General features: G+C 35.6%; 1 protein-coding gene across 2 annotated transcripts in view; it reads left to right on the plus strand.

The window, feature by feature from the left end:
- The window catches only part of LOC149784924 (aldehyde dehydrogenase, dimeric NADP-preferring-like), a 63,725-nt gene that overhangs the window by 13,214 nt on the left and 38,399 nt on the right, over positions 1-12,112 (plus strand). For both annotated transcript variants that reach the window (XM_089978544.1, XM_089978543.1), the window contains exons 5-7: positions 3,110-3,195; positions 7,215-7,378; positions 8,691-8,817. In XM_089978544.1, the coding sequence (XP_089834670.1) occupies positions 3,110-3,195; positions 7,215-7,378; positions 8,691-8,817 (377 nt within the window). The remainder of the gene's footprint in view (positions 1-3,109; positions 3,196-7,214; positions 7,379-8,690; positions 8,818-12,112) is intronic.

Here is a 12,112-nt window from a genome sequence, read left to right on the forward strand (position 1 = left end):
AAGGTAACTTTTAGAAAATATTGAACAGATTGATTAGAAAAGTTTGTTTTGACAATTATTCCCAGCATGAATATAAAATGAATATTCAGCTGCTAAACAGCATTGATAGCCCCACCCTGTGTTTTCTTGATTTTGTTTTTGAGGTCCGTCTGTGACTCGCAGCCTCACTTATAGTTTGGTCTATGTTTTTGGACCCTGTTATATGCAAGTTATCAATGGAGAGGTGTGTGCTGAAAACTGCTAAACTAAGCAGATACAGTTTTATCCCACCCCTTCACTACATAGTGACATAATGTATATCACATCAGATCAATATCCAACTAAGTTTCATACAAATTTCTCCCTGCCTGACATAAATTTTACATTCATTTACTTTAATCATGTGAATTGGCACTATATCTTTTCATTTGATTATTTAACTTGATCGTTGTCAAGGCTCACGACTTAGTCTGGTGCCACAAATTTTGGTGTGCCTGGTTTTCCTTTCATTTTGCTTCTCCCACAGGCCTTGGTTTGGCTTTCCATTTTCATAGCAATGGAAGCCGAAGCCCACTGGATGGCCCAGGCTAGGCATGAAAGTTAAGTAAAGAATTACACCTTTTTGATGGGAGTCAAATGGGAGTTAGTCAGTCACAGTTTTATCCCTCACAAATGCTGGTATTGATAGAGATGGCAACTGGAGCAGTCATGGTTAAATGCCATAATGGTGTGAATTAAAATGGTGAATGTTATTGCATTGATGGGATGCCAGTCGGTCAATTTCAACCCCAACTAAAGCTGGCAGTTATTCTTGGCAGAGTCAGCTACAGAAGTCCTGGTCAAGTACGTTAATTAAGAGCAATAAGTACACTCATTAAGGGAAATAAGTACACTCATTAAGGGCAATAAGTTCACTAATTAAGGGCAATAAATACATTAAGGGCAATAAGTACACTCATTAAGGGAAATAAGTACACTCATTAAGGGCAATAAGTACGTTAATTAAGGGCAATAAGTACGTTAATTAAGGGCAATAGTACATTAAGAGAAATAAGTACATTAATTAATGGCAATAAGTACACCAAGGGCAATAAGTACATTAATTAAGGGCAATAAGTACATTAATTAATGGTAATAGTACATTAAAGGCAATAAGTACATTAAGGGCAATAAGTACATTAATTAATGGTAATAGTACATTAAAGGCAATAAGTACATTAAGGGCAATAACTACAAACAGTAGTAGTGATTATGACAAAAAGTTGTACCCAGTCTATGTAAGAGATTTTGACAATGAAAAGGGCAAAGTCAGAGTGCACTTCTTTCATTACCAGAATTAACAGTAGATTCTACTGGGGAAAACATTTTTTTTTTGCTTGATAATGCTTTGAATAAACATAAGTTGGCAGAACTGTATTGGGTTTTCAGATGATACTGGATCAGTGATTGGAATTCATAAAGGAGTTGCATTCTATATTTTGAAAAATGTCTCCATCATTGTACATATCAGGTTATCTCTGTCATATGATGCACCATGCTGCAGGAAAGGCTGCTGATAAATTAGGAGAACTCCTGAAGTATCAAGTTGGCACTCCACTCTACCTGACAATGTACTTCATATGGATAGAGTTGATTTTTTCATCTTTTTACCAAGCTAAAAGACCCAATAACTAAGATATAAATTTCCTCTTCTTTGTCAGGTTGTGAAAGGAATATTGGTTCTTTACCATTCTAATGCTGACTGTGAGAGATTCTTCAGTATCGTTAACAAAAAAAACTGAATTCAGATCCAGGCTCTGTAACCCAGCACTTAGTGCTCTACTGGTGTGCAAAACATTCAAAGTCTCAGCTGGTACAAAGTGTTTTGAAGTGCAGTATGAGAGTCTGTTGCTTTTTAAAGCTCAAAGCATTATATATGAAAACTTGAAGCAGTAATTGATGTTAAAAAGTCCAGAGGGATAAATAAATCATTTTGTACATATGAGTGAAATTGTCAGAGGTTGAAGAGAAATGATCTAAACTATGTCACAGGTCAGATTCAGATTTGGTTTTCAGGGAAAAGTCATCAGCAATTAGGAGATCACAAACAGGCTGAGAATGATTTAGATTACTCACCATTGTCCTTGACATTAACAAGCTGTACCATGATGATGAATTTCTTTGGGCAACCAAATTTCGCAATGATCTTCCAAAGACCTTCTTACTTCACAGCTGACTGAAGACACTATGATTTTCCTTATTAGCAGATATAAAATAATTTGGTTGGCATATATACAACTTGTAAGACATCACAAGTCTTTGAACTTGGTTGTTGTTGTTGTTGTTGTAGGGTTTAATGCCATTTTTCAGCACACAATAGGCTATACATGGCAGCCAGTATTAATGGTAGAGGAAGAACCCGGGAAATCCCCGGAAAGAATCACCGACCCTTGAGAAGCAACTGGCAAGCTTTCTCACATACCCACATTGTCTTTGAACTTGTCTGACCTGTCAATAATTGGTTAGCCACTTTATATATTTTGCCTAGATCAATCAGACATCTTAAGGCGGCTGGCTCCAGCTGCAAGTATACAAGAAATGGAGATGCCTCCTTTACAAAATTAATGGCATAATTGTTCTGAATGAAAAATTGAAAGAGGGAAACTTTGATAAATGCTGCAAAATGAATTTTTCACCAGCATTTTTTCTATGATAAATAAACCGTATAAGTAAGGAACTGTAGAAAACTTTAATTTAAAGACAGGGGTTTATACATGAAAACATATCATTTATTTGCAGGCAAGCATTTGATGCAACCTATATTACATTTGCAATATTAACTGACATTGAACTTGATGAGTGCATCAGTACACAAAATAGATATTAGCTTTCCAGATGATTTTTTTGGGGAAAAAGCCATTTTCATTAGCATGCAATTATCCAGACAGAGATAGGTGTAATTTTTTATATCCAAAATTTGGTAGAAATGATGGTAGTACCACTTAATGATCCATTAAAATGTAATTAGCAGTTTTTTTTACTCATTCATTTTAGACATTACAGTAAAACAATTTTGAATCACAAAATTTCCTCTAGATTAAATATTGAAAATATGTATTAGTTTTAATTTGATCTTCTTTTCTTTCTGTAGGAAACTGTGTCATAGTCAAACCATCTGAGCTTTCTGCTCATACTGCCAAGCTTTTGGAGGAACTTCTTCCCAGATACTTAGATCAGGTATGTTACATTTCGATTTGGAACAACTACTCCCCAGTGCTTAGATCAGATATGTTACCATATTTCTTGTAATCTTTTTGTACACAAAAAAAAATTATTAATTTCATTGTACGAAAAATTATATGTAAATAAATAATTATCATTTTGCGGTTCTGACTGTGTATGAAAACTAAAGGGATCATAATGAACAAATAATACAGAATGCACGCTACTCGAAAACCTAATGGTACAAATGTACAAAGTGAATGTATATTTTCGGTCTCATTCTGCTCTCAACTCAAGAATCTAATTACAATAAAAATAAAATCACTCAAAAAGATTTTGTTGTTATTAATGAACGAGAGCGAGAGGATTATGTCTCGTCTGCATTTAAAGCTTATGTAGCTGTTATGTTTTGTAATGTTGGCAAAATGATCGTCCTACATGTAAGACGTATCAAATGTTATTATGTTTTAGTGCGCACAAAAGTCAAAGCATAAATTTCAGCGTCAAGGTCTTACGTGTAGGACTAGCAAAATGATTAAGATGGTCTGAACATGTATTAATTACGGGTATTATTTATTGGTAAATTGTACACGACAATACGAGTCCACATTGTCAAGAAATTTAGTGCAACTTGTACATTATCAAATTGCAATAAAAAATAAAGAACTTGAAATCATGTGTGTGTGTGTGCGCGCATGCAAGAGAGAGAGGGATGAAAAGAAACTGTCCGTGTACATGACCATATTTATTCAGGGCGGTTTTTATTTGTAGCTTTTGCAAAGTGAAAAAAAGACTATTTTGAGTTACCTGACGATTGTGATAATCCTCATGTATTATGACCCTACTATATTCCATTATCAATAAATACCGCTAAATCAACAGTTCATTCTTGTTTTAATTACAATGTACATTGTCATAACAACCACATAGCTATGCAGTGTTATTTACACAGTAATTAAACATGCTTGGCACTTTGGTTATTCCAGTTGAAACCAGATTGAGTGCAAGAATTGACAGAATATTTCAAATCAGCAAGGCTGCCAGTAGGGAAATAAGGCTCTCTTTAGGGAAATGAATGTGCTATTGAAGCCCTTGTCCCTACAGAATTTGTTATAAGGGCAAGCGATCATACGTATTGTTATTCGAACTCGCCAATAAAGATAATAGAGGGGTATATTGTTGAATAGATTTGCAATAAAATGTTGATTATATCCAAGTCTGAACAGAAAAAACGCTTAAAAGATAGTATATCTATATATACAAATCAATTTAGCAGAGTCCGTGACTTTTAAATTTACGTTAGAAAATGACAAGGCTTTTATATTTTACATTTGTATGACTATAATGAAAAACAGTAAGACTAGTTTACCAGGGGTTTTTGGTCTTCACTTTAGCATGTACTGAGTTGTAATTTTGTTGTATAAGAAAACATAAAAGGGCTTCCAAACTCATTTTTAAATGCACGTGGTGTTTTGTTATGGTGACGGAGTTTATAAGGAGAACTAATTAATGATAAGAGAGCTGATGCATCAATCATCTTATTTTCTCACCAACAATTAATTATTAATTTTTGTAAAAACAAAATGGCAAAACGGTATTAATGATCTTTTTTGCAAATGTAAATCTTCATAGTAGAAATTTTATGTCCGATAATTTAATGGATTTTTTGTAAAATACAAAATGATATGTACGAAAAATTATGATGCATTTAAATAATTATTATTTTGATAACTTGATTATGTGCGAAAAATTAAAGGGTATGAAAAAATACATGGAATGCAGTACATTTTGGTTTGGAACAACTACTCCCCAGCGCTTAGATCAGGTATGTTATGACTTGGCTTGGAATCAAATTTAACATGTTTTCTTATGGCCTTTTGTATACATTTGCAGTTTGCAGATTCGAAGAAGACAAAAAAACAGTTGTAGACATGTATTTAGTTGAAACAAATATATGTTTGAATCGGAGTACTTTTTGGGGGAAATATTTAATAGAAAATCATTATCTGAATGTATGTGTTCCAAGCAACATCTAAAACCAGACACAGCAGTCACCTGCGCTGACCATGCATAAATGTTGTAATGTTAATGTAGTTTACAAGGGCTTTGAACCTGATAAATCACCTGAAATTCAAACACCCACTCTCATAATCAGAAGGTTAAATTTATGAATAGTCACATGGCATAATAGATCGGCAATACCTGTTCACTGTCAGTCATGCACTGTTGAAAATAAATGTAGCATAACAACATTGAAAAGAACATTGTATTGACCAGGGGTCATGTCAGGGTCGATAAAGTCTTTGTTTTATTCAAAGTATCCAAATTTGCTGTGTGTACTCGCTTATAAGTTGAGTCAAACTGCAAACAACAAAGATCCTATTGTGCTGTACCATAATGTGCCTGCAGATCAGGGTCTGTTTTGTTTGTTCTACTAATTGCTCTTAACAAACTGCACAGATCCAGATCTGCAAGCGCATTATGCAATGGCAGATCTGGGTTGGTGCAATTTGCAATTGGACTAATTGTATCAGTGAGTATATACAATAATTCTGGTATTTTCAGTACATGATGCTTTTGAAATGTACAAAACCAGTTGAGTTATCGATTTTGTACATGAATTGTCTAAACAAAATGTGCCCACTGATCAAGGTACATTGAAAGTTGATTTTTGTAATTTTCATTTCCGAACAATTCACATCCTGAAGAATGTTTTTGAGATAGCCCTTGCTTTTAACTGAACAATGTAATTGAGAGTAACAGACCTTCTATGCCTATTGTCTGTCTTCAGCATGAAACAAAGTCGTATTAAGTTTGAAGATAAACAGAGAATAACACCTACATTCATTTGACAATTAACCTCAGTCCAAACATAGTTTACTCAGGATTCCTATAATATCACATAATTAGATTTAGATGGCTGTTCACTGCATTTACAATACAACTTCTGTGCATGTGTGAAGAGGGTGTAAGTAAATATTAAAATAGACCCAAAATATATTGGATCTGAAAGCTTTAACATGGATGAACATTTTGAATTCCATCCAAATACATTCATCCAATTTTTGAATAGGAATTTTTAGTGTACAATTCAGCTCTAGACTTGTACATTGATAGCATATATATTTGTGTATAAATCAGGTTCATTTGCAATCAGTGCAGCTGATTTGTTTTAATGATTATTGAAAGAAAACTGCATAGACCAAGATCTGCTGGTGCATTATGCATTGACAGATATAGGTCTGTGCAGTTTGCATTTGGACCCGACTTAATATGCAAGTATATACAGCAGTATGCGATTGGACCCGACTTAATATGCAAGTATATACAGCAGTTTGCATTTGGACCGACTTAATATGCAAGTATATAAAGCAGTATGCATTTGGACCTGACTTAATATGCAAGTATATACAGCAGTATGCATTTGGACCGACTTAATATGCAAGTATATAAAGCAGTATGCATTTGGACCCGACTTAATATGCAAGTATATACAGCAGTATGCATTTGGACCGACTTAATATGCAACTATATATAGCAGTTTCAGTTCAGAATGTATAAATCCTGGCTCTTAAATGTTAAAGACATAAATGTTTTTGATGATGTTTCAAGGTGTCTGTGAAAATTGGACTAGTGGTTCAGATGTATCGTTTGTGAGTACCTAGAATTGACATCAGCTAGTGTTACATGTTGTCTCTAGATCATTCTTTTTGTGAAAAGCTTGCTCTATATCTAACCATTTTCATATAAGTTTGTTTCTTTTATTGAACATTATTTATTTTATTTTTAAATTATGTGGGTTATAAATATTTTCAAATCTTTTTTCTCTCTTTCTCTGTCTCACATTAGTTTCCTCTGAATCATTCATTTCTATTTTTAGATTTCATGTAATATTTATGTGATATTCCTTTAAAATTTCTAAATGAGAATTCATATAAAATTACCAACATTAATATTTCATTATTAAAATAGCATGTATCATGCTAGATTCTGATTTCTGTAGACCTGTAATTAGGCGTTTATCTTTTGACCAGGATTGTGTAAAGTGCATCAATGGAGGTATACCTGAAACAACAGCTCTACTCGCAGAAAAGTGGGACTATATCTTTTACACTGGGAACAGTACAGTTGGCAAGACTGTAATGCAGGCTGCTGCAAAGTACCTTACCCCTGTGACACTGGAACTTGGTGGAAAAAGGTTGATTTGGAGATTCATTTCATTTTATTCTAAATGAAAAGTTGTAAAAAGTGATCATAATATCAGCCAGATTTATCCAAGCACCTATTAATACTGATTGCTTTTTTTATAGTTAGCATTAATGGATATCATTGCAATCTGCAAATGTAATTAAGTGTGCAATTTATAATGTTTCAAAGGAATCAAATAGTGAATCAATTGCAGTCAATATGCCTGTAAATGTCTGTTGTTTCACAAGATTTGAGGAAACTAATTCCTCATGTGAAAAGGGTAAAAATAAATTACATTTATATCATTCATGATTTATCTTGATTCCAGTAAATAAGAAAAAAAGACCTCCTTGCTTTGAAATGTTACAGAGCTAAAAGTATGTTAATTAAACTTTATAACTTCATCAAACTTCCTAATATGTTACATTAAGTATAGTTTCAATTTTCTTTTCTTTGCACAGCAGGCTCTATTAAGGTACTGTACACTAATAAAATTTTCTTGTCAAGTTAATTACAGATATTTTTTGGGAAATAAAAATGCACAAAATTAAAACCTTTGATTGCATCATAGACTAGAAGACAAAAATAGCATTATGAATCTGCCCATCTTTCTCATCTAAAAATCATTTTTATTTTTAAGACAACAAAGTCATAGTAATGCTCTGATGGCTAGCATAGAGCTGCCTGTGAGACAGAAGAACACTAAGAAAACCACAAATTGATGAGAAACCACTATATCATGCAAATTTAGCAAGAAGAATTTTATCTGTGACCTGCCAAATACTAACTGAAATGACATGATTACTCTGTATAGTCAGTGCTGTGACCTGCCAAGGGTTAATTGAAATGACATGATTACTCTGTATAGCCAGTGCTGTGACCTGCCAAGGGCTAATTGAAATGACATGATTACTCTGTATAGCCAGTGCTGTGACCTGCCAAGGGCTAATTGAAATGACATGATTACTCTGTACAGTCAGTGCTGTGACCTGCCAAGGGCTAATTGAAATGACATGATTACTCTGTATAGCCAGTGCTGTGACCTGCCAAGGGCTAATTGAAATGACATGATTACTCTGTATAGTCAGTGATGTGACCTGCCAAGGGCTAATTGAAATGACATGATTACTCTGTATAGTAACGTTTTTAAGTTGGTAGATTTTTTATGAGAAGAAATAATTCTAAATTGAAAATTTTGTCCGTTTTACAAATTCTTTAATTTACATACTTAATTCGTATTGAACACTACTGTATGGTCCTTAACATGCTTCAGTGGTAATTTTCTTTATACCTAACATTCATATTTTCTTTGCTTCCATCAGCCCAGTATTTGTAGACAAGGATTGTGATCTGGGTATTGTGGCCAACAGAATTCTCTGGGGAAAGTGTACTAATGCTGGACAGACTTGTGTGGCCCCAGACTACATTATGTGTACCAAGGAGACACAAGTAAGTTAATTAACCTGTCTAAAATTTAAACTTTGATTAATTTACATAATAGTAAATCAGATATTAAAAAAATATATAGCCAGATATTCAAGTACATGTAATTCCAATTTTTGTTTTGCTCACCCCTTTTTACCTACCTCCAAAAGTTCAGAGAATACAGCTGCCGCTAGTTCACCTGGTTACATGAAAGGTTGATGCTGCAGAGAAACACCCGTGTTCAGTTTGAGTTATTATCCCTTCTCTGAGGTATATCAAGTTATTTTGGAAGGGCTCCAGATCTTGTTCATCCAGTACACACCTCATTTGTCATCACCCATCGTGACAGAAATCCAGTGATCTCACAAAAGGTACGAAGTTTACATAAGCATGCAGTGGAGTTAGACTGAAACTGGACTCTGTGGATTTTACTACAGACTGTTTCTGGCCAGGAAAGTCATCAGGAGTTTGAGACTAGTCACAGACTTTGAGCTGACTGAGTCAGTTTGGTTATTGCTGGTGTGAAATTCAAATTTAGAGATGACAAGGTACCATTTCAATCAGTGTATTGCTGGTGTTAAATTCAAAATTAGAGGTGACAAGGTACCATTTCAATCAGTGTATTACTGCCCAAAAATTCAAAAACTTTAGACAGCAAGGTTTGTTTGGCTGTTAATGTGGCATGACAAATAAGCAAACAATCTTTATTTCCATATACCTATTTGCATGGTATCCTACAGGTTCCTTCACTTCAGTTATTGTAGGCAGACTAATTTCAGGCCCTTTCATTTGGCTTCAAATCTAATCCCTTGTACCTTCACCAATACACCATATCTCACTTCACTGCATCCTCCTCGACATTGACGGAAGCATATCTGGATGATATTGTGCAAAAACACCATAATTTCAGTTTTAGTCCAGGATATGAATAACCTTTCAGTTTAGGGTGGATATTTAGTCAGACCTTGTCCCTCCTCAGCATTTTGATCACTTACTGTGTTATTTCTAACTCATCTTGAGTTTGTCTTCCTTTCAAACACACATCCACTGTATCATACTTGCATCAGAGATGCTGTATGCCCAGGAGTTTCTTAAACTTCTTGGCCTGCTGAATGTGACAGTAGACTTTCTCTGACTCTGCCAACTTCATGGACACCCGCTACAGATTTCCCTCCAGATGTCCCTACATTTCCTGCTTCATTTGCATGTGAGGGAGGGGCCAGTGGCAGTAGTACATTTGGAAGCCCCCTAACTAGAAGACAGTCCATACAGATGCCAGTTTGTCAGGTGGTGGTGGTGGTGGGGAGAACAAACTTGCAACCTTGCTTTTGGATCATCAGTAGTAACTGGATGGTGCAAGAGAAGACTTCTCAAATCAGTCTCTCCATGCCTTCTGCGCTTGGAGGGAGCACATCCAAGGAAAGACTTTGATAATGTTGAACAACTCAGTCATGATGAACTACCTCTGGTATGGTATGCATGTTCTCTGTTGGTGTGTCAAATTCCATATAATTATGCATTAAAGTTGGACACATCCAGAGCAGGCTTCATGTCCTGGCTAATTCATTATTGATGATAGGACAGCTACTGCATGCAGAATGGTTTCACTATCTTTCTTTGCATTTGCCAACTAAGAGGCAGACCGATGCAAGACATATTTGCAACAGTATGGAAAAGCAAAATGACCACCTTTGTTTCTCCATTTCCTGACCCAGAGGAATGGGTCATTGACACACTGTCATTCTGCTGGGAGGAGATGTAGGTCTGTACCTTAGTGATTTTAATACTAAACCAAACCAGAAAATGAGGCTTGCAAAATAGATCTGATTACTGCACTCTGTTGGAATAGGTCCTTGGTCAACAATCTAGTCAATCTCAAGACAGACATACCCAGTAAAATCATAGTGACACCCATGCTGCTGAAGCTGTTGAAATCGGTATTTCATGCGTGTCTGGAGAAACTCCTTCACTTCTGGAATTTATGAGTGATGCCTTGCATGTAAAGGAGTTCTGCACTTCAGTTGTTGACAAGATCTTGACAGCTAGAGGCCCTCCATTCTGAAAGCTTATGAGAGGAGTGAGTGGCATGTTTTTACAAAAAGTTGTCATGTTAACAACATTACACCACTCTTGGCCTCCATCCACTTGTTGGCTAGCCTCTTCTTTTCCTATTTAAGGACAGAAATCTAATCCTTATCACAATCAAGGGATACTATTTTATGTTTTAAGACACTGTTAGGCATCATTGAAGGGATGATAGTGGTTGCTGTAAGAGTCTTTCTAACTTATTGTCAAATTTTGATATATCCATGCCTCACTTACTCACCTTGTCCAAAATGGAGCCTCTTCTGGGTCTTGATATGGCTCAACATGCTGAAATTTAAGCTTCCATCTTCAGATTTTGTTGATGCTGTTATCACAGGTTTCTCTCTGCAAGGGTTGTCAGCTGCATGCACTGTCTATGGATACTAATGATGCAGTCTCAAATAATAGGTTACCATCTTCAGGCAATAAAAAGAACTATTTTATCACTCCTAAGTCAACCCAAAGTGAGAGTCAGACCTGCTGGATCTGGTCAACACTCAAACGTGAAAACATCCACAGAGTGCGTCAGACATTCTTTCTACTGATTTAGACAAGAAAGCAACACATAACCACCACAATTGCTCACCTCTTCGCCAAAGTGGGTTATTAAAAATGGCTTCTCTGAACTCTCAAAGGATCAGGTATGACTCGTGAAGATATCAGCTCATGCACTTGGCCTTCGATCGTAATGTCTCAATTCCATACATATTGGAGTCAGATGGCTGGAATACCTAGCCTGCTTTCTCCATGTTCACTTTGTTGGGACATGGCCATGCAGAGGACAGATAGCTGATCAGTCAGTTACCAATTCCCATTCATGACAGCAGAACTTCTGTTCAGGGCATGGTCTCATAGCCTTCACTGAATTTGCTTAGGAAACGTTTGTGGGTTAAGCAATAGTCAGGTCCAGGACCCCTGATGAATCTCCTTTGTATTAGTTAAATGCAAAATCTTAAGTTGTTTCATGTTATGAGAAGCTGATCCTTTCAGAAGAGCAGTTCTCATTCTCCTGTTGGGTGGCTTGGATAGAGGTTGATCTTCATTTATTACTGCTTCCTCATACTTATTTTCCTGATCGTAATGTGATCTGGTAAATTTATTTGACAGATAGAGGAAATTAGGTTTCTCCAAGAATACTTACGAAGCATATTACTATCAATCGCTTCCACTGCAAAACATGAGCATCATTTTGTTGTTATGCACGAGCTTAAACCAGTAAACATCTGGGATACCG

Source organism: Sinohyriopsis cumingii, chromosome 13, assembly GCF_028554795.1.
Source record: "Sinohyriopsis cumingii isolate HCF-2022 chromosome 13, ASM2855479v2, whole genome shotgun sequence".
NCBI lineage: Eukaryota > Metazoa > Mollusca > Bivalvia > Unionida > Unionidae > Sinohyriopsis > Sinohyriopsis cumingii.